At 35.3% G+C, this 27,687-nt stretch overlaps 2 protein-coding genes and 1 long non-coding RNA gene across 3 annotated transcripts; all 3 read right to left on the bottom strand.

The window, feature by feature from the left end:
- Positions 1-790: 790 nt before the first annotated feature.
- On the bottom strand, positions 791-10,523 carry LOC106167068 (14-3-3 protein epsilon). Its single transcript, XM_087004924.1, has 5 exons — positions 10,332-10,523; positions 5,882-6,084; positions 4,244-4,353; positions 3,291-3,637; positions 791-3,027 (listed from the first exon to the last, which is right to left on the bottom strand). The coding sequence occupies exons 1-5, from the start codon at positions 10,390-10,392 to the stop codon at positions 2,978-2,980; spliced, it is 771 nt and encodes a 256-aa protein (XP_086861050.1). The 5' UTR covers positions 10,393-10,523; the 3' UTR covers positions 791-2,977.
- On the bottom strand, positions 8,176-10,318 carry LOC147764807 (uncharacterized). Its single transcript, XR_015332908.1, has 2 exons — positions 9,053-10,318; positions 8,176-8,675 (listed from the first exon to the last, which is right to left on the bottom strand). It is a non-coding gene; the product is annotated as an uncharacterized LOC147764807 (long non-coding RNA).
- A 2,974-nt stretch (positions 10,524-13,497) lies between the features above and the next one.
- On the bottom strand, positions 13,498-27,601 carry LOC106167064 (gametogenetin-binding protein 2). Its single transcript, XM_013545762.2, has 12 exons — positions 27,318-27,601; positions 26,634-26,824; positions 25,628-25,771; positions 24,442-24,540; positions 24,020-24,127; positions 20,391-20,588; positions 19,975-20,149; positions 19,541-19,699; positions 18,816-19,182; positions 18,326-18,414; positions 14,752-14,835; positions 13,498-14,236 (listed from the first exon to the last, which is right to left on the bottom strand). Exons 1-12 carry the CDS (start codon positions 27,402-27,404, stop codon positions 14,000-14,002), a joined length of 1,938 nt encoding a protein of 645 aa, XP_013401216.1. The 5' UTR covers positions 27,405-27,601; the 3' UTR covers positions 13,498-13,999.
- Between the last annotated feature and the right edge of the window lie 86 nt (positions 27,602-27,687).

Below are 27,687 nucleotides of genomic sequence, written 5' to 3'. Positions count from 1 at the left end.
AAGGGGCGTCTAAAAGACGCACGCGTAGGCTCCTATGGGCCATGGTAGGCTGCTGTTCCTGGCACTGGAATCTTGTCACGGTTTTTAGGAATTTCAGTACATTCAGTAAGTGTTGATAAGTCATAACACACTTCATTTGGACTCCCCACAAAAAAGCCATCTGCACTACACCCAGTTGTCTCGATTTCTATACTGCCCGAACAGCAATATCATTACACGTCATTTAAGGGTTGCCAACTTGAATGTCATGCAGTCAGAAGAATCCCTACGCGAGGCAAAAAATAATTGTTTTCTAATCCTCATATGCAAGGTTGTTAATAAAGAGGTTCTTATTCGTGGATTGTGTAACTAAAATGGCTTTATTAGAGATGTGATTAAAGGGATAATAACTCTTTGCATGAGATCCACATTTCACAATGAAAACATTGTAAACAACTCATAGAAATGTTTTACCACAAAAACGGCAGTTATAGCTATTATTCTGATATCTGAGCTTGTCATTGGCCCACATGACCTCTATAGATGGCTATGCTCTGTAATAATCTCTTAAGAGATTATGTGTATATATATGTACGTATGTGTATGTATATATATATATATATATAAAACAAAAGCTTTTTAGAAAAAAAAACTAACAATGTACATTGCTAAGTATGGGAAAATTGTTGTCAACTCCAGGAAAATTCATTTTTTGGCCAAAACGAACAGTTATTATCCCTTTAATCTTGTCAGTGACTTGGGATTTCAATCTGAAATTTGAAGGTAAACATACAGATATAAACAACACTCATTCCATTTCTCAGATTGATTTATAATAAAAGCAAGACATCTTTAAACACAGTTACAGAGCAACTGTCTGATCAGTACTACAATAACACTAATGTAGAATACAACAGAAAATGAAGCATCTTGACAACATGCAGTTCAACAAAACTTACACTACATGAGAGTAATAGTTTGTTTTAGTATCACACATAGAAAAACATCAAGTGTAATATAAATAATTCCATTCCATTAATGATGTTCCTATATACGCATTCAGTTTGTTTTCAGTTAAGGTTAAATGACAAAGCTGGTAAGCATTACAAAGTTATCTATTGCTGATATATGGTATTTCCATAGGTGTCCACACCAAGTACTGGATGTTAAATTGTGACAGCATACATCTTTGGCATGGTGGGATAACCTGTAGAGAAGTAGACCTGTAACAGTAGCCCCCAACATCGCTCTTGCTGAGAGAAAAACATTAACACAATAAGAAAACCTTAAGCATCTAAGTAATATCTTAACCCTTCACAGTGCAATACTAGTGAATAACTTAATGTTGCATGGCACCTATGTTACACCATTTACAGGAAATGTACATAAATCAGATGACTTCTTGGCGAAAATACATTTAACAAAAATGATTGGTCCTTGGTAGTTCAGTTGTTACACAACAGCTTAGCATAGCAGCATACTAAAACAATGTTATCAAGAACAGAACAACCAGCAGTACTTGAAGGCAGGGGTGGGGTGAGGGCAGGGGGCTCAATTGAGACATTAAAATAGTTATAATCCATTAAACATAAAGAATACAATAGCTTACTATCATCTGTAGAAAAATCAACTAATTTTATACATCAAGGACTACAGGGATTATACAGGATCATAAAAGTGTTGTCACCTGTGTATGTACCACCAGCAGGGTTAAGCATATCAATGAGATTATACTGTATGAAGTTAATATCTTAGATAACATGTTGTGCACCCATCTGCATGGGCATAAGTGACAGTGGTAAGCCAGATCAAATACGTCATTTCTACAGCTTGTGAATGCAATCAAATTAAGCTGAACCACAGTTCTGATCCTTTCTGCAAGTTTCAATCGCCAAACTTGGTTTCATGTGACAACTAGAAATCAGTAATGACCTTTAAAACAAATTTCCAGTTAAGTATTCCAAAATTGGGGTTAAAAGCTATACACTTAGTCTGAAACTGAAATGAGATATCAAGTGTATAAACAAAAACAGCAACACAAATCATAAGTTTACAACTTGAGTATATAATTGCAACAAATTTCTGATGCTAAATAATGACTTGGGATGCTGCAGTGTACACTACCTAACAAATGCAAAAGCCTCTAAAAATTGAATACATTTAATCTTGGTATTGAATGAAAATCAGCATAATACAACAAAGGCAAATGAAAAATTGGACATCAATGTACAGACTTGTACCTACACCACAACTACTTGTGAAACAAAAATTCCCCATTTTTCAAAATACCCTAGAGCAACAACTAGGCCCAATATTGAACTTCATTTGCAATTAACAGATTAATTTGATATGCTTGAGGCAAAATGCTGATTTCAAGTTCCTCTGTGAAAATAGTCCATGGCATCACTAACAGCACAGAATGGACTATATGTCAAACACAAGGTCTATACATGTAATAAATTATGGAAATTTGATAATAAATGGATGTGGCATTTTGAATGTGGGCTTCATGTACGCAAAATGACCAAGTAGAAGGACAGTCCAAAACCACAAACAACTATAATGGGTCTTCAAAAAATGATCAACAATATCAGGTCACACCATCTAGGCATTGTAATTGTAGAGCAACGGATTCTTTAAAATACTTGACAGCTTGGTTATTCCAGACACCTTACTAGCTTGTTTGACCACAGGGTGGAAACAAATTATCTCTGAGCTCTACACAACAAATTTAATCTAGTAGACAGACAAACTTGAAAAAAGAGAAGTTATTTGTATCTAATTGTGTGGCACTCATCCTGTACATCATTTTTTTGTACATTAATAACCCAAAAGCAGATACACATTCAGAAATGCATGATCTTTTCCTGCAATATTTGTGCTGCTTACACATTCACTGTTAAAAGCTGCTCCAAATCAATTTTTGTCATTATAGCACATCATGATGAGATGAGTTTTTCTTACAATGGATGATTATGAAGTCACTCTTTATGGTGAATTAAGACTGCTCTGTTTCCAAATCTTCAACTTGCTCCTGTCCTTGATCACCTGGAATAACACAAAGCAAAATAATGAAAAAGAGTTGATATTGTGTTGAGTTGCCTTGAATGCTTTACATATGAACAGATTTACGGCCCAACACTAATAGAAGTTTGGATTACTTAAGGACATCAGAAAATTAAGATAGAAAAGATATGTTTCAGAACTTCAGATGTGCTCGTCAATGATAAATTACTGCAGAGAAAAAACTGAAAGCTATAAAATATGTGCTCCACTTGTAACAACGGCCAATCATATTTGTTATATCTTACCTGGTTCTCCATGCATGTCTGATGTCCACAGCGTCAAATTATCCCTCAACAACTGCATGATCAGGGTGGAATCCTTATAGCTGTCCTCGTTCAATGTGTCTAGCTCTGCTATGGCATCATCAAAAGCCTGTTTGGCTAGACGGCATGCTCTATCTGGTGAATTAAGGATCTCATAGTAGAACACCGAGAAGTTAAGAGCAAGGCCAAGGCGAATTGGATGCGTAGGCTTCAAGTCAGTTTCAGCGAGATCACTTGCCTCTTTATAGGCCTTTAAACTAGCTTCTGCAGCGTTCTTCCTTTCTTCATCAGTTGCAAACTCAGCAAGATATCGATTGTAATCTCCTTTCCTAAAAAAAAAAAAATCAAAACCATAATAATAATAATAATAAAAAGGTGTAGTAATTATGTTTGACCTATTTTGATGGTCACATATATGCATGAGATCACTAACAGCATCACAAAGTTTCCTTTAAAAAAAATTCTATGCCATTCTGTGGTTTTTAACTTATAATATAACAATGTCTTTCTCAAAGTGTTCTCAGGTACATGCAAAGCCAATTGTCTATAATTTCTCACAAGTAAAGTCCTTGGTGGAGGTCTGCTATGAATGTTTTTATATAATAATGGAACAAAGGGTGGGTATAAATTATCAGTTTTCAGTAAGTTTTCTGAAAGTTCTTTTTTTTTTTTTCAAAATTTTAAGTACTATAATATTTGTTCAAATCATTGTTGGTGAGAGAAACCGTTAAATACCCATGTGTGGCCCCTTAGAAAACACATGGGCCTGCAAAACCTTCACTATGTCTGGTTTTTGTAGTTTTCATCAAAGTAATCAATACCAAGCATGGCTGTACACTAATTAAAAACACCCATTCAGGTCATTTTACTATCTGGATGCTAAACTCACATATGTGGGGTGTAAGGTATAAAATAAAAGAAAAAAAATCTCTTACATTTTTTTGTAGAAAACTTTTGACTCTCCAGACACTGAATCTCCCTTCAGAAGGTACTCTTCAATCACATTCAAAATATCATCGCAGATATCTTTTAATTCTTTCTCAACCTGAAACAAATAAAAGTTTCTTGTATCATGTGCAAGTCTACATATTTAAAAATAGTTTAGTCAAATACATTACTGATTCTATCAGAGAATTGAGAGAACATGACAAATAACATCTCATGCAAAATTTTCCCCAAGTCAATATACTAATATGGAAATTTCAGTCTTTTCAATAACTTGAACCTGAGAAACAGTGATATTGAGGACTCCTGGGCATGTACCACATCTGAGGCCCCCCTTACACAGCTGAGACTTTGTTACTTTCATGTGGAACCAATAATACAACTAGGATGCTCAGTGGTTGACAAACCCAAAAAATATCTTCTACATAAAAGCTCAAATATGTGATTTCCTGTAGAACCATGGATACCTGTGCATCAGCTGAATAATTGCAATTACAAACAATCCTTGAATGACGGTTGAACAACCATCAAGCCTTTTCTTTACCTTCTACGTATCATCATCAGCAACCAATAGCCAACAGTCAGTGGGGATCATTCAACCATGCTTCTGCCGTCTAAAGACTGATGGGCATTGTTTGGACAATAGTAGGCGACAGCTGGGCAACTAAAGTGCTTGGGTATTTTCTGGCTTATTAATAATTTTTCATCGGTTCTACTGGGGTTATCCTATTAAAAACATCTCCAGAAAATAAATTATAGGGAATGTAAAATCTTTTGCATTCTTCCATCTTACAAGGTCCACATACTCTGTTAATGAACCAGATGGTAGACAACCCATGCTTCAAACCAAGTGGGTCCTTCCCTTGATGACACAACACAAAAGGTTGGAATTCATGAACAACAGCGGAGCTATGCAAAAAGGGGGACTAGAACTCCCACTAGAACTGTCGAGATGTTTTTTTGTGATAACCTTTGAATGAGTTGGTTGAAGAATAAAATGATATCATATATAGATCAAGCTTCGTGGCTGGTGAGAAGCAATTTGTGACCCTCATATTTCTTGCCACTAGTGAAAAGCACTCCAGATAGAAAGTAAACATTTTATCACTACGTGCCCACCACCGAGCATCCATTCTACAACCCTTTGGTTGAAAAATGGTACTACAAAGCTTATGAAAACCAGCAGAAATAATACTCTCAAAATATAAACCACCATATGTACCAGAAAAATATGTCAAAGGTGAAATCAAAGGTCAGATTTGAATTCCCCAAAAGACTTCATATTCAACTTCTTTAAAAATTATACCCATTTCCTCAGATAAGTGAGACTTCCCACTTTTAATTTGGAAATATTGACAGTTGAGTAAGCTTGTCAGTGACCTTATGACATGGATGGTCGCTTCATCCAGATTTGTAATTGTAAACTAGATAGTGACTATGTCAATCAGAATGTAGGCCATGAACATGGATAATAAAAGTACTAAATTGCATTGTATGTGGAATCCCACATGGGTTTTATAAAAGCAATACCATGTACATTTAGTACAAATCATTTAGTACAAATGAAGACTAGTTTTTGTGCTAATGGTTGGTTTATTCACCTGATGTATGAGATGTATTTATCTTACCATTTCTCTATACTCTTTTATCTTTGGTAATTTTTCAGGTTTATCAGCCTTGTTTTCTTCTTTTTGTTCTATACTGCTAATAATCCTCCAGGATGCTCTTCTTGCACCAATTACATTCTTGTATGCTACTGACAACAGGTTTCTCTCCTCAACAGTCAGTTCTTCTTTCAATTTAGCAACACTTTTCATGTGCTCAACCATCTCTGCAATAAGAAGGGAAAATCAAGCTCAACTCAGAAAATAAGAGACCATTCCCACATATGCTTAGATCGATCTATCCCCCTGGGGAGTCTCACTAGATTGCTGTCAACTTGGCCGGCTTAAATGTCTGTCCCGCCTATCAAAAGGAGGAGATTAACTTTTATGCTCCCTCAGCACCCGGAAGCTGACAGCATTTTAGCGTGAACCCCCAAGGAGTTAGGTCAATCCAGATTGATCTATCTAAATCTGTGGGAACCCAGTCTAAGTACATATGTGACTATGTGTTTTATAACACTGCCATGCAATTTAAAATATACTTTCATACAAGCTCATTTTATGGATAATAAGCTCAATTAAGAGAATTTTAAAGATGCATACAAAGTCAATTTTTGTCACAAAAACCAACCAAATGCCAGCATATAGTTTCAAGTAGTACAACTAGGAGAATTACCAAAAGGCATTGTTTAAAGTGATAATAACTCTTCGTTTCGGCCAAAAAATGAATTTTCCTGGAGTAAACAACAATTTTCCCATACTTACCAATGGTTAATGAATCCATTTTTACATTCAAAGTTAGTCCCTGGTTTTTTTCTAAAAAGTTTGGTTTTTTGTTAAAATCTCTTAAGAGATTTTAACAGAGTATAGCCATCAATGGAGGTCACGTGGTCTAAAGACAAGCTATGATATCAGAATAATAGCTATAACAGCCGTTTTTGTGGGAAAACAGAATATATTATATTTTTATGAGTCACTCACAATGTTTTTATTGTGAAATACAGATTTCATACGAAGAGTTATTATCCCTTTAATTTTACCCGAAAATGGATGTTTAAACGGATTTTTCTGCTGGCATTCTAAGCTGTATGTCAATGGGGCAGGAAAGTAGGTCATGAAAGTAGGTTAAATTTACAACCAAAAATTTTAAGAAAGCAGTCTTAAGGTCTTTTATGGCTGATCGAGTGATCTATTCAGTTTATCCCTTGGCATGTCGAATTTATTTGAGTCATATAAGAATCTAGTAGAAGTGGTTTAAATGTGTTACTGAGAATCCACGCTCCACAGATGTTCGGTTCATATGTACCTTTAAATGCAATGATGAGGGGGCAGAGAGGGATCCTTTGAGTCAAGAAACTCTGTCGACCCCTGTCATTTGCTGTTTGAAGGTCTAGGTGTCCGTTTTCATAATTTGGCAGTAAGTTTGTTCAAACTTTGTCTAGGGCCTATGATTTGTACTGAATGTAGGTCACTGTTGTCATTGCTGGGTTTGGCATGCATTATGTTTTTTTAAAGATAATTGAAACATTTCTATTGTTTTATAAATTTATGGTATAGTTAATTTGTGAATGAAGTATAGCATGCACTACAAAGTAGTAGTATTCACTGGGACGCATAGTGCAACCTGGGTATGTCAAATTACTTTAAGAGTATTTTGTGGACTTTCCACGGCCATTCCAAAAGGCCAAGTGGTCTTTTCTCAAAAAAAGTATGATATCCAGCTGTCTTTAAAAGTATAGGCTGTCCAGTAATTATATAATGACCTGACCTGCCGAATAACATCAGGACCGTTGACTGAGAAAAGCTTTGTTTCAGATAATTTGTCCTGTTATAAAACCTGATAAAATGCCAACAAGGATTTATATGACATAATGTATGCTGAAATAAGAATGATTGAAAATGTAAATAATGCATCATTTTCACAAGAATAGACATCTATGATGTAGTGATGATAAAATGTGCATCTTACCAGAAGTTAGGGGTGTGACTGAAATGCGCAATACACTGCAATACAGCGCAATACACTTGATAACACAAGTCCAGTTGCAAGTAAACACAGGAAAGGGTAATCTCAAATAAAATAAGGTGATATAACAGACATGCTGAAAACTTTTCAGAACTGCCGGACATTCGGACCGGCAGTGATGAAAACTTTGCCGGACCGAATGGACTTTTGCCGGACCGAAAATGTCCATTCAATAATGGAAACGTTTTGTTTGCATAGTAGTAAACAGAAGTAACTCTTGTAAATACATATTCAGTAATACTATTAAATAATTTGGACATGTTGTAAATTTAAAAAAAACAAAAACACACACTTGTGAAGCACTGCTTTATTGTTGTACTCATTTCACAAGTTCCAGGGTTCATACAGGCCTTAAGAAGAGCTTGATTTTGTTTCTTCCTTTGAAAGTCCTTGAATTTCACACTTAGTCCTTTGTCCTTTAATTCAATAGTGCACGTACGGCTTAAAGAAATTCATCATATATTTCACATCCCTGTCATAAATTTAGGTTAATTGTTAATTTTATCATGATCAATTTCTCAAAAAAATTAATATTGTTTCAAATTGAAATGAATTTGATAAAAAATTAAATGAAAAAAACTCATTTCCACTGTTCAACAGTAGCAAAAATTGCTCTTGGTCAATTTCTCCTTTCCTTGAAAATAATTTGCAAATTTTGATGCTACACAAACAGTAAAGATTGTAGTCCGAATGGGAGTGCCAATGCATGAAACATGCTAGCCACTTCACTGTATCTGTCTCATCTGCATGGAAACGAACGGCTTCCTGGTCAGGACTCGACGATATCATAATCTAAAATAATAAAAATGTACATACTGATAATATGAAAACTGTAACTGGTACTGGTAACAGGTATCGCGTTTATGCTTACGGGATATTTAAAATCTGTGAACCATTATGTTCATACATTAGGTTCGAGGAATCGACCGAACTGTCAAACTTTTTTACGTAAAACGTCGCAATGCGGAAGGCACTGCCGCGTATTAGCTGAATGCAAACGAAAGTACCCATTTGTTAAATATCGTTACAATCACCATTGATTACGCATAATATTCAGTCCTATAATTCTGAAATCGTTTTTACTGAGTGAATCGGGTGACCTCATTTCCATGTAGGCTACTATCAACGCTTTTTTCTCCCTAAAAGAACGAATAACGATGTATACGTACCTTCGAAGGTCAGGCCTCATTATCCTTGGTTCCTATATGAATAATTGTTCTTGAGAAAGGAGTCAGGCGTCCAAGTTAAGCAGTAAACATTTTTCCTGCATGTTTACATGTGCTTGGCAGCGTGGACCGCCCTCGTGATAGCTGTCTGTGTGTCGCGGCCAATATACCAATGACGGGGCGCGTAATTATCGAGAGCAGGGGGATTCCCCATGGGGAAGAACCCATTCGTTTGAGAGAGGGATAATACGATTGGCTAGCGTACTTTGTAAGTGAATGTGACCGAAATGTGGTCATTTTTACGTGTCACTAGATTAGTAAATGGAAGAAAAAATGATGTGGATTTTATATAATTTTATTTCTGAAGCACATCGAACGCTAACTGTTAATTCAAAATGGCGGCTCTTAAAACTCTTGTCGGTCCTTTGGACCGACAAAGTACAATATTTTACCGGTCCAGACAAATTTTGCCGGTCATGACCGATCGGACCGACAGTTTCAGCATGTCTGATATAAAAGCAAAATATAGTACATAGTAATTAATATTGCTGATACAACTTGACAATTTTTTTAATTGTTTGGTCAGCCGCCATGTTGGCGAGTAGCTCTTCTTGGCCAGTAATATATCCAAGAAGAGCCACTCGCCAACATGGCTGCCAACCAGACAATATAAAAGTCTTGCTGATTTGTTAAGTTATATCAACGATATTACTTACCTAGTAATATAGGTTGTTTTTATATCACCATACTTTGCTGGGAATGGACATTCCATTGTGTAATTGCAACTGGATTTGATTTTTGAAGTGTATTGCACTGTGTTGCGCTGTATTGCGGTGTATTGCGCATTTCAGTCACACCGAGAAGTTAGTCTTGTTGGTTAACTTTATGTTCTTAAAAGTCAGACATGCAAGGCAAAATAAAAAGAACACATAAAAGGAGATGACTCTAAAATTACAAACCACTTCTTGATGTTTGAGAATAATAAATAAAACAGTCTTCCTTTTATTGATTTTTTAAAATTTTGATGCAACACTTCCTTTCGACTTTTGCTTCCTGGACTTGGGAAGGGACCCAAAGGAAGTATTATCATTCAAAACCCTTTATAATTTTACCTACGCCCATAATATGCGTTACAAAGGTAATCTCTGAATATGCTTATCTGTCAACCAAAGCCCAATATAATAGAAATTTAAAGAAACCAACCTGAAAATTGTTATGAATTAGTCACTATCGGTTGTCATCTTACATATAATGATTCCTATAACTATTCTGTGGTACCTACCATCATATCTCTCAGCCTGTTCGGCTAGTTTAGCCTTATATACAAAATCCTCTCTGGACATATCCGATGGCTTTAGAAGATGGACGATCGAAATAGATTAATAGTTCAATGCTTCTGGAAAAAATACAACAAGATGGCTGTGCCCGCCAACAGGTCAAATAGTTCCGTCAGCAGGAAGTGCGCGTATTATTGCGCGTAATTACCAAGACACCCCAACATTGTTCCTACCAGTTTCGAACGTTTCTATTATGTAAACGAGTTTTGTGATTAATAAATTGTATTTGACTTAGATATACAATGATTTAAACATCCAACCGCTGTTGGTAGAAAAACTAGATTCGAAATCGCGCACCCACGTTCAATGAATAGCGAGAGATTATATGAATGAATCACCATGGGTGACTATGTCGGATCAAATCGATGGCAATAAGTCAAAATAATGGTGTATAAAAAGAGATATTGAAAACGTGTTAGTAGACAGTACTTGTATTGTATAAATTAGGTGAATATATTATTGGGAATAAATACGAAAAGCGATCAATATTACGTCTGATGGAGTATTTTGCGAAGTGTGCTTCCGCGTTTATTGATTTGTAACAAAAATTGGGAAATACAATACACGTCGCAGTCGGAAGCAACCTGGTTTGAAGTCTACAATAGTTTGAACTGAAAGAAACTGAATTTTTCTATGTGCTAACCACGAAATGTCACATTCTGTACATTTTTCAACGGGAAAACAACGGAAAATCTTTACGAAATTATGGCACATTTTGTATTTTTTGCAATCTTCGTTGTTGCAGTGTTTTTCTCTTACCCACTAAAGGCAGTTTATTGGGCTATGTAAGGCGTTGTTCGTCAACTTTATTTATTTTAATTATTATTATTATTTAAGTTATTGGATTTATTAACCTCTTCCATCCTTTTCCTATTCTGATTCCTAATTGCCATATGGTTTGGAATAGTAGTACAGGGTGGAAAACGGTTACATCCATATACTAGTACGTACTCGCACTGATACTCCCTTACACCGGTACATCCCCGCACTGATACTCCCCTGCAGTATCGATGCGGGGGGGGGGGGGGGGGCAATTATGTAGGGGAGTAACGGTGTGCCTACATCAGCGATTTTAAAGGGGATGTATTGTTGCGGGGATCTATCAGTGTGGGGTTGTATCGAAGTGCATAATACAAAAATTTTCTAAGGGGGATTATTGGTGCGGGGGAGTATCGACATGACCCTGGAAAAAAATCTAATGATCAAAATCTAATGATAGTACAGTCCCTAATAAACATATAGGGTGGAAATTTTTGTCCAAATAAATACCCGTACATGTACGGCAATTAGGTACCAGAGAGTGCCCCCCCCCCCCCCCCCCCCCATTTTGGAAGGCAGGTTTACAATTTTTGAGGTTGTTCACAGTAGGCTTGACTATTAAGCTTTGTGGTTAAGGTCCTGCTTTATACATGTATAGTATACATATAGGATATTATACATTTTTTACACGGATCAACAGTTCAACTTCTGTAGACTTCGTTTTAGAAGACATTTTTACTAGTAACTATATAGAAAAGCACTCTGAGAGCCCAGACCTCCACCAAGGCAGCAAATTTTGATTATTATTGATTATTGATTGATAATTGACCCAGATCACCACCAAAAACCAATCATCTGTTCTTTGGCCCACTTCTGAAAGTTCCTGAAAATTTCATCAAAATCGGTCCATAACTTTTTGAGTTATGTTGATGGCAGACAGACAGAAAGACAAACAAACAATCAGGGGTGAAAACATAAACTCCTTGGCGGAGCAAATAAGATATGTCTGAATCACTTCTCTGTGTTGTGAGTGTAAATTTGCCATTGATTTCTATGTCATGTGGGAAGCCATATGGAGGGGTGCATTGTACTTGCACAATAAAACAGGTTTACATGTAAACTTTGCTTTATACTTAGCATTGTGTCTTACTTTGTCTATAATTATGTTCCAATCTATAATATCATTCCATTCTAAAATATTTTAAGATTGGACAGAAATTTCTATACAGTTGTTATTTCCATTCTGTTCTACAATTTAGAACTCGAGAGTAGATGTGATTAAAATCCTTCTCTGATGAAATTCCAAATGTGTAAAAAAAAATTAAAATAAAAAAAACATCATGAGTGAAACCAGCACATGATGTTCTACTACAAGATTCATGGTTCCATTGTGTTATACGAAATATATCCATTATTATTTTACCAATAGGCCTACAAATTCAAAACATCTTGAAGAAAAGGGTATCAGTGGCATCACACCATTCACCCCACAGTCTCTGAAAAATCACTCATTGACATACATAGGAACCTGAATTATAAGGCAATTGCGACTCCCCACTCATGGCTTAAAATGGTTATTGGTCTGTTAATTTCTGCTGTCTAATCTTACAGAACAAATGATATTTTGTTTAAAAAAATTGGGGGTCCTAAATCACCCTAACAGTGAAAGTGTTGCAAAATATGCTGTTACGTTTAGGTTTACTGTGCCTAACATCACGATTAACCTGTTACACCTATTAATTACTATTTTTATTATATATTTCAAAATTGTAATTTAATTACTATTATTTTATAATTCTTTGCCAGCTGAGAAATAAGCCAGGTATAAGAAAGATTGCAGAATAAAAATGGGCTAATGGAAAGGAATGGATCAACTGCTCCCAGATTATTGCACTCCTCCCTCCTCTAGCCCCAAATTGACCTCTCTAATGCCGGATGTCACCATATCAGAATACATACAGTATACCTGCAGTATATATTCAGCAAAGCTGTCAAATGTACCGATACAGCAGGAAATAACAATGACAGTTCATCAATTTTGATGTAATATTACATAAAGCCTGGTTATTCAGAAATTGTAACTGGCACAAGGCTTCAGCCCCATGGGGATTCAAAAACACCTTGAAAATACCAATGTGTGAAAAATGAAAATTCAGAAAAAGCTACGTAACTACAAGAGAAATGGTCCAATAAAGCTACTATTCCGACTTGACCTGTCTGCAAGTGCTATGTATCACTCCAGTATGTTTGGGGACAATAAGCCGCATGCTTTTTCATATATTGCATTATAGTGCAAGTGCAGTGCTGACATTGATGGGCAAGGTGAAGGAAATAAATAAATAAAAACTAGAATAACTTCAATTTTTTAATGGAAGTGAGCAATCTTTAGCTCTCTCATAATGAAGTTTTAACCATTCAATTTGTTTACAACTGATCCTTTTTTGTATCATATGCTGTTTAATTGGCATGTATGTTGATTAATTTCACAATTGCTTCATGCAGCATGAAAACTTCACGAAATTAAATATGGGATCTGGCTTTGTAAAATCATTTATCCGTCGTTTTAAGATTATTTAACTAACTCTTTCTTACATGCAATTTAACTAATAAAGAAAACAGAAAAGAAATCCACGTTTTCAGTTGAAGTATCACTATAACTTAAATAAATATCTTTGACCACCAAGAGATGAAAAAATAACCTTCTACCTGCATTATAATGCAATTGAACTTATTCAAAGTCACTTAAATCAAAGTCTTCTGAGTTTAAAAAGAAATAAAACATGAAAAAAGCCAGGCCATTTGTTTTAAGGGAACAATAATTCTTTTTCATCATGTCCATATTCATTTTGAAAAATCAGTTGATAGAGAGATTGTTAAGGGAAGCTGGTGGAGATGCAGAGCTGCTTGCTTTGCCCACATCTGTGCAGATTCCTGAACCACGACCACGTTCTTGCATATGTGTGAACTCCTGGCGAAGGCGCTCACGTAGCTGTTGACGTTGGATTTCCAGCAGTTTCTGATTGGCTTTAAATCTCTGTATCTCCTCTTCTGAAATGGCCTCATCTTCTCCTTCCGAGGAACAAGAGGCTTGCTGTCAAAATTAATGCAGTTTGTTAGGATTGAAGCATATATATGAAGTGACATAAATGTTTGTAAGAATTCTTTTCAATCAATCTCATATCTGAAGCCTTAAAAATGAAATGTGCTTATATATCTATAAATTGTTGTTAAGAAAAAACATGAGAGGGTCTCACACAAAAGCTGGTGGCCTTCCATTTTTATTTCACAAATTAAGTCCATTAAGTGACAACATCAAAATAAAAGTAAGAACTGTTCCCATATCACTTCACATACAATTTAAAATGGAAGCTTATACACCTATATTCTTTTGATACACAGATATTCATGGGAATACATCATTAGTGTAAGTTATTACAAATCTACATTTCTGAACAACTACAAAAAGTACAACAGTATTAGCCCCCTTTCTGACAATTACAAGGACTGGAAGGATCCAAATAGGAATTTAAGTTTTCTGTAAAATCCTTTTTAAAAGATATAACTACATGAATATCTGTAAACATAAAATTTAAACTCTATACTCACATCCAACATATCTTGTAGACTGAGAGTTAAGCCTGATGGTTGTTGCTGGTCACTGTTAAAAGTTCCAAGTCCATCATTGGTGCACTAGAAAAAAAATCAATTATTTTCAACAAGCCATCTGTAATTGACAAATCTACACTGCCATACCAGCAACCAAATAAATAGGTGATGACATATTTCAGCCTAATTGTTAAGAAATAATCCTGTAAAACAAATGCAGAATAAGGTTACAAAACAGAATAATGAAACAAAAAGCAAAGCTGTACAACGTATACACCAAGAGGTAAATAATGATGCACGAAATAGATTTGTATATTTTGATGCAATTTTTTATGTCCAGATGCTAATTTTCTTTTCTTTTGGATCAGTGATATGGTTAGAATTATTGTGCTTTGGTGTCGATTTGAGAATATCATTGTGCAATAATAAAAGTCACAACTTCTGCACAGTGCACATCTTGCCTTGTACATGTACCAGTGCAGCATACGTGATAATAAAATTTCATGTGTGTAATTATGCTGCCTATTTACTTATTTATGTAACTGTCTTGCTTATTTATTTGTGTAACAGTGTAGTTAGTTTCAATTAGTGTACCTTGTTTGTAAAGGTGTAGGCTATATGAATAAAGAAATTTGTATAGCAGCAAATGCTGTTTTGTTTTGATTTCAAAATTCGTGAGCATGTAACATAACAGTTACAGTCTTTGTGTTTCAATCATATTGACAAATTACTGACCCAAATATGGGATAATTTGGCAAGGTAACCTCACTTAAGTTAATTATTGTATAGTTAAACAATATAATCACCACAAATTCTTAATTACATATTATAGGTAACATGAACTTTCAGAAAATAAAACTAGCAAAGGGCTTCAGACACATGGCATTTCAAAGTCAGACAGTGAAAATGCCAATGTGGAAAAATGAAAATAATTATCCAATAAAATCACTATTTGAACTTGGCCAGCAAGCACTGCAGTCAGTTTGAGGATAATAAGTTTTCCAAGATTTGTGTTTATAGTGCAAAGTGAGCAGACAACAGACAGACACAGGTGAGGGCTATATGTACAGACACACCATGTGTGTACATAACAAGATAAATAATAAATTTAAAAGTAACAGTAGTTCCCCTTGCAGGAAAATGAAGCACTTAGACTCCGTTCACATGAAAAATATATTTTCTAAAAATCTATTTTCTATTCGAGGTATCTTGTGATCACATCCGAGCGCAGCTGAGAATTAATTACAGCTTTGGAAGTAACTGGCTCGCGCTGTCAGTAATTACACCGCGGGGTATTCAGGGCACAGACCGTGATCACAAGATACCGCGAATAGAAAATAAATTTTTAGAAAATAGATTTTTCATGTGAACGAAGCCTTATAGGTCAAATAGGTTTAATGAAATTCTGATTATGATAAATTTTTTATCAATGCACCACTAAAGCATGTTTAAGGCATGATGAAGCTGTACTTGCTAATTTGACAAGGAATGTTTCCAATGCATTCAAATGTCAACCTTAGTATGCACCAGCACCAAATCAAGTAAAACTGAAAACACACTAAAAAAGATGCCCATGTAAATTGGTCAGATGACCAAAGTCAACAAAATGACGAAAATCCTTTAAAGCATGTCTTGTCCCCAAAAGATAACTTTACTCTTATCCATAAAATGAACATCTCATGATCTGCATTGTGAAAAACTGTCAAACTCTACATTAAACTAGAGGATCAGAGAGGCAATACTGCCTCTGGGTATTGTACCACCAGCTGGAGTATGGGCATTCATATGGAAAACAAAAGAAAAGAGACACTACTCCAATATTGTGCTTGACAGGCTATACAAAATGCAGTAAATGAGTTCTCAGTTTTTTTTGTTAAAAATTACAATTTATAACAAAATCATGGGGAAAAGTAAAAGGTCAAATCCAAAGTTTTGAAGTGCAGTTCATTTCAAGAAGTAGGTCAAAGGTCAAATTCAAGGTCATAGGGAGACTGTCAATATATTAGTTCCTATTCAAGTTCAGTAGTATCTATGGACATATCTGTGCTAGTTTTGAAGATATAAGGAACAAAAATTTTGCAAAGTCCAGTTCATGATGAAAAGTGCGTCAAAGGTCAATTTTAAAGGTACATACGAACCGAGCATCGGTGGAGCGTGGATTCCCAGTAACACATGTAAACCACTTCTACTAGTTTCTTATACAATCCAAATAAATTCGACATGCCAAGGGATAAACTGAATAGATCACTCAATCAGTCATAAAAGAGGTTTAGACTGCTCCTTTCTTTAAATTTTTGGTTGTAAATTTAACCTACTTTCGTGACCTACTTTTCTGCCCCATTGACATACAGCATAGAATGCTAGCAGAAAAATCCGTTCAAACATCATTTTCAGGTAAAATTAAACAATACCTTTTGGTAATTCTCCTAGTTATACTACTTGAAACTATATGCTGGCATTTGGTTGGTTTTTGTGACAAAAAATTGACTTTGTATGCATCTTTAAGGTCACAGTTTGATTGCCAGTATATGACTTCCTGTTCTGGTTCAATGGTAACAATGGGCGTATCTCTTGGAGAAATAAGGGACGGAAAAATTGCAAATTCAGCTCATGGTGAAAAGTAGGCCAAAGATCAATTTCAAGGTTACAGTAAGATTGCCAGTATATGACTTCCTACTCAAATTCAATAGTAACTATGGGCATATCTCTGCCAGTTTTGTAGATATAAAGGACAGAAAAGTTGCAAAGTTCAGTTCATGGTGAAAAGTTGGTCAAAGGTCAATTTCAAGGGCACAGTTAGATTGCCAGTATATGAGTTCCTATTCAAGTTCAATAGTAACTTTGGGTGTATCTCTGATAATTTTGGAGTTATTTCACATTTTATTTTCATCACTGAATATTGCAATGTTGTACTCTTTGATACAGCATAACTCGTAAAACCTATGGGGAAAAAAAAAAAAAAAAAACAGACACCATCTTCAGTGTTGCGCTTAATCAGCTCTATAAAATGCATATAACAAGAGGCCTCTAGCATTTACAGTTCCAGAATTAGAGAGAGTTTTCAGTTTTGGCATTTAATGGCTGCTTCTCTTGTAAAAATGCACCAACTGACCTCCAACTCAAAAAGATGAAAGATGACCCTAAGTGTAACATCTGCCCATAATATTATACGTTAGGTCTGTGTAGTTTATGTAAATTGGCACAAATAATTTTTTTTTAAGAGAAAAATTCCAATTTTTAGAAAATTTTGGCCTATTTGGCCTATTTTGAAATCTCCACATGACTTTCGGTCACACATCTATAGTAATTTTTCCCATGATTTGGGAGATATTTAGTTTTTAATTTTGTAAATTTTGGACAAGGGTGCATTGCAATGAGTGCCACACCTAGACCCAACACTGACAAAGCCCAAAATTTACATGAATTGAGTTGAGATATGTGACCTTAATCCAAGAAATGGGGACACAGGCCCTTGTAGTCTAGGAGGAAATATGGCAGCTTCATGAGACAGGCTGGGACGAAAACCGGTACAATAATTGCATGCAGTCATTTAGAATAAATTAACATTTCTCACCTTCCATGTCCCTCTCATGTTACAATCTGTGTCCCCACAATCAAAATGCCTCGCACAACTTGCAGAGTTTGGACAGTGACAGCCCTCACCTACAGAAACGAACAAAAAAGATTTTTAGAATGACAACAGTGATTGATTTCCCTTCCCCATATTTATATGAACTACTGCCCCAGCTTAAAATTTGTTAATTTTTATCCGCACAGAAACTAAAACTCCTCACTCTAGAAAGTGCATATTGTCCACAAATGAAATTCTGCTATTAAATAATAGAGAATGCCACACTGTAATGGAATATAACTAGCCCTTTCAGACCCGAGAGATTCAGACTTTGCTAGCCTTGATGGAAAATCACTACACAGATCAAAAGTTTTTATACAAAATTAACATTGAAAGCTAACAACCACCATATAGTGCAAAAAAGCTTACTTCACAGCCATGACAGCTGGATATTTTAGGACTTATTCAATTCACTTCATAAAATTTGCATTACCATCATGCTCTAGCTCCCCACTACCGCAGACTACAACATCAGATCCTTCTCTGGAACTTGGGGTGCTACAACTGTCGCAAACTTCATGGTCTGATGAATAGCCATAATCACTACGTGTACACTTGTCATCACAGCCACAAAGAACAGGAACACTTCTGGGACTTAAAGGCGGGGGCTCAAATTGGTAGTCACCACTGGCTAGGTATTTGGTGCATGTTCGCTGCTGCTTTTTCTCTCCCGTCATACAGTTCTGATCTCCACATGAACAAGGTGGTTCTTCCGATTTGTTTGTAGTTGTCATGTGAAGCTTTGTGTTTGAAGAACATTCACATATGGTGCAATTCTCACGGTTTGAATTTTCATCACACTAGAAAATCAAATAAGCAGAAATCTAAGCTAATCAAATCCATTTACAAGAATGTAGAAAAGTTCCCCTTAAAACAGAGAATACTCTCAATAATTTCATGTCTGCTTTACAAGCAATATCTTTTTTGCTTGTAATTTACTGGATATTTAAATTAGTTATGTTTAAACTGCTTTTATCGTCAATAACAATCACATATATGGAAATCTAATCCTTTATTATGTGTAACAAAAACTCCAGTCTGGTTTGGGAAGAAGCATTTTAAAGGACAATAAAAGAAGGGAAATCAAAGTTTTGAGCCGTGTCCTATTACATTTTATTTTGAAAGGCATATCCTAAGTTTCTGATAACAAACCCCCACCTGACAATTCTCTTTGTTGCTGATTCCCTTATTAGTCTTCTTTTTCTTCTTCTTCTGTCTCTTATGCTCTTTCTTGATCTCTTTAGCTTGTTCTTCCTCCAATAACTCCTGGCACATAAGCTCAAGATTGGTGATACCTTGTTTTCTTTCAAGAGCAACCTAACAGAGAAATCAAGCTTTGCCTAATATGGTTCATTTCAAATACTGGATTTAATTTGTGATAACTGGCCAAATTAACAAGAAAATATGAGAAACATACAACAGACAAATCAGTATTTTCAGAAAAATACTTTCTATAGGAAATGTCAGATGGAGTATTTTTGTTAAGGACAAGAGCAATTATATAACAAGTTGAAGAAAATCACACAGAGAATAGATGAAAAATGACAATCAACTTGAACAAATTTTAATTACATATAAAATAGGAAAACTACCTCAAAATTTTTCTTTAGTGCATCAACACCCAAGTAAAACAAAATCTGCCAGGTCTGTTCTTCTGCCTTTAACTTTTGTGAAATTCTATGCAGGCGCTCATAAAGGTGTATTCCAAGGCAGGTCAATACCTCCTCCTGTGCAATGTCAAGTGTTTTGGCATGTCTTTCTCGTCGACTGGAAGGGCAAACAATTTTGCACTTTTTTCTCTCTTGCATGTTTATATGAATGGGGAATCAAACAGTATGGAGATGAAACTTTCCATGAAAATCCCAAGTATGGTTGAAATATTAATTAAAATTTTAATATATATATATATATATATATATATATATATATATATATAAATTTCAGCTCAACTCAACTAACTTTTTATTAGTATGCAAATATAATGCAAAGCAAATAATATACTTTTTACCTTCCTGCCAACTCTGGTTCTGCTCTCCCAATGAGGTGGGCAATGAAGTCTGTTTCACACAACACATGAAGATGCCTCTCCTGTGGGCAGCACCTCAATCCTTCATACAGCGCAGGGCAGAAGCCCTTCTCAGATGTACTGTCTCCAACCAGAATTGAATATGCACGGAGCACTTTGGACTTACATTCTGAACAGAACCTGTAATAGGTAGATAAATTTCATATCAATTCTGTAATAACTTTACAGCCCAACATAACTTACCAAAACAAACATACATCAAATATAACAGGGTACTCTGAAGTACTAAATAATTGTACCAATAATCAAAACCCAAATGGGGATAATCATTCTACTAGCACAATTTTTCAGCATTTCAGAGTACCTACTTAAAATTTTTCTCATCACCTGAACAGTTAGATGGCCAAATAAAACCACATCAAAACTAGAGGATCAGAGAGGCGATACCGCCTCCGGATATTGTACCACCAGCTGGAGTAAGCGCATTCGTATGGACCCCCCACCCAAAAAAAGGGACTCCACCACCAGTCTTGTGCTTGACAAGCTCTATAAAATGCAATCAACATGAATTCTCAAAATATGCAAAAAAAAAAAAAAAAAAAAAACTAAATATGGTACAATCAAAGTTCAGTTCATCGTAAAAAGTAGGTCAAGGGTCACAGTAAATTGCCTCTAATGACTTTCTATTCCAGGTCAATAGTAACTATGGACCTATCTCTGCCAGTTTTGGAGAGAAAAGGGAACAAAATTTGCAAAGTTCAATTCATGGTTAAAAGTAGGTCAAAGGTCAATTTAAGGATCACAGTAAATTGCCTCTAATGACTTTCTATTCAAATTCAATAGTAACTATGGGTGTATCTCTGCCAGTTTTGAAAATAAAAGCATAAAAAAATTGCAAAGTTCAGTTTATGGTTAAAAGTAGGTCAAAGGTCAATTTTAAGGTCACAGTAAATTGCCTCATATGACTTTCTATTCAAATTCAATAGTAACTATGGACCTATCTCTGCCAGTTTTGAAAATAAAAGCATTAAAAAGTTGCAAAGTTCAGTTTATGGTGTAAAGTAGGTCAAAGGTCAATTTCAAGGTCACATTTAGATTGCCAGTATATGACTTTCTATTCAAGTTCAATAGTAACTATGGACCTATCTCTGCCAGTTTTGGAGATAAAAAGGAACCAAAATTTGCAAAGTTCAATTCACGGTGAAAAGTAGGTCAAAGGTCAATTTCAAGGTCACATTTAAATTGCCAGTATGTGACTTCCTATTCAACTTTAATAGTAACTATAGACCTATCTCTGCCAGTTTTGGAGATATAAGGGACTAAATGTTATAATTTTCACAACCACAATGTACTTTTTGATACAGCATAACTCGAAAACTGTATGGAATACGAAAAAACGGAGACCATCTGCAGTGTTGGGCTTTACATGCTCTACAAAATGCAAAAAAGAACGGGTCTCTAGCATTAATGGTTCCCGAATAATAGACAGTTTTCAGTTTCGGTATCTTATGGTCGCTACTCCCGTGAAAATGCACTGATTGACCCCAAATTCACGGAGATGAAAGATGACCCAAAGGGGATCACTTTCCAATAATATTATTGGTTAAGTCTGTGTAGTGTCTGAATAACAGCAAAAATAATTTTTTTTTGTAAAAAAATTCGTTTTTTTGAAAATTTTGGCCCGTTTGACCTTGAAACAAAAGTCAAAGGTCAAATCCAAGGGCATATTTGAAATCTCCACATATGACTTTCAGTCAGTCGTCTGTAGAAATTTTTCCCATAATTCCTTCCGTAGGGTAGATAATTGGCATTGAATTTTCAAAAATTTTGACAAAGGTGCAATTCAACGAGTGTCACGCCCAGGTCAATGCACCGACTGAGACAAAAAAACTTGGGGATTCAAGTTGAGGTTATATGTGACCTAAATCCAAGAGATGGAGACAGGGGTCCTTGCGGTCTAGGAGGAGAAGCGGTAACGGTGACTTGTATCTGGCGCCAGTACGCGGAGCCGGCGGAGCCAACGGAGCCGGCGGAGCCGGACGAGACGGGTCGGGACTAAAACCATGAGTACCTCCAGCGTACACGCTGGTGGTACTAATAAGTGCTTGTTTAAATGTTCACTTCCAGTGGTCACAATGATTGAGTAGTGAATAAATAAAGATGGGAAATTTTTCATTTTCACAAGAAAAATACCAGAAAAACAAATTTTCCTGGGGTAAATGAGAATTTTCCCATACATACCAATGGTAAATGAATCCATTCCATCACTCAAAGTTAGTTCATGTTTTTTATAAGAGTATAGTTTTTGTAAAAAAACCCTTATTGCACATTGAGAATATGACTGTCGATGCACAATCTTGGGATATCCAGTGAATTTTGGATGACCTATTTTAAAGCCACGGGAAGACAAAGACAACAGAACAAGAAGAAAATAGAGATTCTGACAGGGGATACTGCCTTCTGGTGCTGTACCACCAGGGGGAATAAACGCATTTAAGTTTCTAGGGTTGGGTGAATGTGGTGGCAGTAAATAAATTAAATAAATTTACCACAATGTGGTCCTTGAAAATAAAATCTTTGCCAACTGAAAATATGTCTTACTTATATCTCTAAAATATAGCATTTTATGTCACCTTTCTTTTATAATACTACAAAAAAGGCAATTTATTTCAAAGGGAAAGGTTCCAGCATTGCATTTGGCAAGCTCTACAAAATGTAACAAACAAGAGGTCTCTAGTATTCATAATTCCATTGATTAGAGAGAGTTTTCAGTTTTGGCATATAATGGCTGCTTCTACCATTAAATGCACCCAATGAACATCAAAGAATACTCCAAGTGTAACTCCTCACCAAAATCTGAAAGCTTAGGTCTATGTAGTTTATTAAAGATCATCACTGACAATTTTTTAAGAAATTTGATATTTATCACAAAATCATGGGAAATAATAGGTCAAATTCAAGGTCTTATTATGAATGTCAATGTGTGACTGGTGGTACAATGATGGTGGAGCAGGATCTGGGACCTCTACAACAACTAGGAAAAGAAAACAGAAAATTAACACATTGGAATTCAAAATCCCAAAGAAACTATGAATATAATGAGGGTGGAATGAAATCAAGTTGCCCCTAGAATTATCTGACCAGAAACTACCCAACTATCCGCTAAGTCTGTGAATCAGATAATTTTATGTTGATTGGCTTATTTCCATTATAAGAAGTGTGAATGCACCATAGTTAATCAAATTTGAATTTCAAAGAGCAAAAATTATATATTCCAATCCTAAGCATCTAATGTGTGAACTGACATAAACTATTACTTGTTTAGGTCTCAAATAGACATAAGATTCCACCTGACAATGCCAATTCCAATGGTTTGCATAGTAACTGGCAAGACTTTGAAGGCCTAATTGCAAGCATGGATTTTGTATAACTTACAAAAATGCCATTTTAGTAGTATTAGGCAAATACTGACAGTTTTATGTGTTGTTTACTATGTATTTATTGTGTGATTTTTAATTTAAAATGAAAAGTTGTCACTGCTCAAGTTTAATATTTAAAATGATCTCACTGGCTTTAAAGTAAATACGACTTTGAAGACTGATCTCTCTTACCTGTGCTTTCTGAGATATACATCTAGAGTATCCATTAAGCTTTCAGTGTCTATAAGAACAACTTCTTCCCTGCATTCTTGTGATAGCAAATCCCATGTGTCCATCCAACTGCAAATATGTAAAATACAAGTAAACTCTTATGTTACTTTACGTTGAATGCTATGTGGTTTGCTTCCACAGTTCATGAACACTATATAAATTCATCCCAAAATGTTGTCAACCATGAAATTATGTCAATTCCATACAACAAATGCAAATGATAGGTCTTTATAGGTTCATTCATATAGTTTGAAACCAGCTAAGGCAAAGCAGTACATGTTTTAAAAGGAACAATTGCCAGTTATATACTTGAAAGGTTATTATTAAAAAATTATTTGAATTATGTTGTTTGTAAATAAGATATTGGCAGTTTCATTACTCACGCTGTTGGTTTAGATTTGTGTGTATCCAAGGAATGTAGTTGGCACCTCTTGTTTTTCTTGCTCTTTGGGATGGACTCCATCATTGAAGTCAGCTTGGACCTGATTGGGTTTAAACTTTTGTTAATCCGAGTTAAAGGTTAAGGTAACACTTGCATAGCGCTAACACTCACCAATAAAGCCAAATGCTTAAACTGACTTAAACTGGCTGAGTAAAACAGGGTTGCTTTGAATTGTTTTAGATGACAAATTAAAACCATTTGGAGAAAGTAGGGTTTAAAATTAGTGATTTGGCTAAGTGAAAAAAAATTCCTTGTGCTTACCCAGTTTAAGATAAGATTTGAAATGTGCGTGCCACCTTGTCACAAGCATTAGCATTTGTAATAATGTATATTTCACCGTAATGTCAGAATCAAAGCCAAAATATTAAAATAAATAAAAATAAAAAATAATAATAATAATAATTCAACAAAAAAGTTTCAATTTTTATTTTAAAAATGACGGTGATGGAATTTTATGGATCACAAACTTGAAAAAAGGAATACATGTTCTTGAAAATGTATTTTAAAAAACAACACATTTTAAGTATAGCATACAAATAAGACTTTATTTTAGACTGGGTTCCCATGCTAGATCGATCCATCTGGATCAGTCTATCTCCCTGGGGAGTCTCACTAAATTGCTATCAACTAACCAGCTTAAATGTCTGTCACGCCTTCCGATTCAGATAGGGGGTAAAGATAATTACCCCATTACAGCTTTACTAGGCGTGACAGACATTAAGCCAGTTAAGTTGATAGCCATTTAGTGAGACTCCCCAGGGAGATAAATCGATCTAAATATCTGTGGGTCCCTTAGATAAACAACCAAGAGAAAGAAAATCAAATTGGTTAAAATATGAAAATAATCCAGTCTGTAAATATTCCTACCTCTCTTATGATATGTCTATCAAATGAAGAAGTGACAAGAATATTCACAAGAAATTTTGAAGAGCTAAAAAGCCATCCATTTTCACTTAATTTTCTTTAAAATTGTGGCCAATCTGAATTTCTATACGTAGGTTAATGGATTTTTTAACCAAAACAGAAACAGATCATGATAGTATCTGCAGAAATATCAATATCACTGCTCACACATAACCCATTTTGAAACGTCCACCTTAGACATAATAATACATTTGTACACTCACCCGTGTATATAGAACAAAGCATAAATAGCCTTAGGATCAAAAAGGTAATTTCTGCTGATGGAGAGACATGAAGTAGCTGCGACAATGAGAGGCTCTAGAGCTGGGTATCCTGTTTCCACAAGCTGACCAAATAGTTTTTCAACACTAGAACAAAAGTATTATCAGTCATTCACCTGTGAACTGAATGGAATAATCAAAAGTCCAAAAGCAACACTTACCATCTATTCAAGTTGAAACTTACAGACCTTGTCTCTGAAATTGTTTCTAAACGTTATGATTATTGTTTCTAAACGTTATGATCGTTATGACGTCTAAACGTTATATCTATTTCCAAATCTAACAGTTTTACTAAAATCTGTCATCTATCAGATTTTTATATGTATCAAGACTTGACGTGAACTTTTTTCAGCAATTTGCCCTATCTGGCATGAAGCTCTGAAAATCCACTTGCCCTACTCCAAAAACACTTATTTTTAAACTGAGGAAGGAGGGTACTACCTCAGCCTACTATGTGAAATAATTTTCCTCTTGCATGATCTGAAGGAGTCAGCTACCAAATTCGTCAGTAAAATTGCCCCATCATCATTAATATGTTACTAGGAAAAGCATGTCACGTGTCACCAATAGCGCAATGCTACCTTTGACATACAACATGCTTATAAGAGTCAATTGAAACGCTTTATAGTGGCATTAGTTCTAAATATAAACTATCCACAAAAAAAAAAAAAAAAAAAAAACACTCTGGGCATAAATTGAGCACAGAGCTTGCTGGTGAACATCCTGCATATCAAAATAATGGAATTAAAGTATAGAAGGTTGTTCATAAAATGTGGTGCACTGACAACCCCGGTTTTGTTCAGCAGGCTATAAATTTTACACACATTTACATCTCGGCACTAAAACTTTACCTACTACAAAAATGATATTTCAAATATGAAAAAAGTTTTTAGTCATTTTATAAAAGAGAACTAAAGCATACAGCACAATGTGTCATTTATTGATTTACCTTCTCCTGCACCCAACACATGGGACCATTTGAGAGAGAAGATTAAAAACTTCTTTCCCTGTGACCATGAGTGCTGTGGCTATCTCATCCTGACTCAAAGCATGGAATCTTTGAACAAATCGCTCCAGTTCTGTCATCTTAATTGTTGACATTTCACACCCAATACATGTATCAGTGAACTGCAGAACAAGCTGGAAAGCAGATTATATGCATATTGAAAAAGGTAAACAGCAACAGAAAAACATGAATGGTGTCTATTTTGGTATGATATAAAGTATTCTCTATAACTATCTCATTATTATTATTTTAACCAAATATTCAACTCCTTATCTTATTAACATTTAAACTGCATGTGTTATTTGAACCCTGTACCACTGGTACTTGCTATATGATACCAGAATTCTTATCTACTTGCATCACTACATATATGTTTATCACTTATATTTATTAATGTTATTATTTCACACACACACATTGCCTACATCCTCCCAACGTATGCTATGGGCATGATTATTTGGCTACTTTTTAGTTTGTAACTTAGTCACACCAGGGAATTTCAAGAAGAACATTATGCTTCGAGATCGTTGTTTACGGATCATCTTAGAAACATATCAAGGTATTCTCTGTCTTTAAATTGGTATATTATAACACTGGATTGAATGTGTTATCTGTAACCGTAATTACCGAAAGCGACTCGTCTACGATGAGGGGGATTTGTCTCCTCCCAAATTGGTAGTCATCAGTCCTACATACTGCTACTAGCTTCGCCATAGCTGGTTGCACTCTAGATTGCAGTCTCCGTTATCCTTAGAATGAAGCAAATCATTTAATTGAAAGTCTTGATCCCTTTGGGTCTTTAAAGAGTAAAATTTTACAGACTTTTAGTAGCCTCCTGTATACATCAGGAACCGTCACCTCTCCACAGACCGTACCACAAAGCGGATGATATTGCGCAAGGAAAGTATTTGCTCGCTAGCTTATTTAATAAAGTACACTTCTAAAGTAAATATGTTTTTCAAGTACACCAGTTGGGCCTTTGAAATGGCTATCTTTA

Source organism: Lingula anatina, chromosome 1 (genome assembly GCF_051362555.1).
Source record: "Lingula anatina isolate TDL-2025a chromosome 1, LinAna3.0, whole genome shotgun sequence".
Lineage (NCBI taxonomy): Eukaryota > Metazoa > Brachiopoda > Lingulata > Lingulida > Lingulidae > Lingula > Lingula anatina.
Note: the sequence above shows the minus strand (reverse complement) of the source record. Positions and strands in the feature narration are given on the sequence as shown.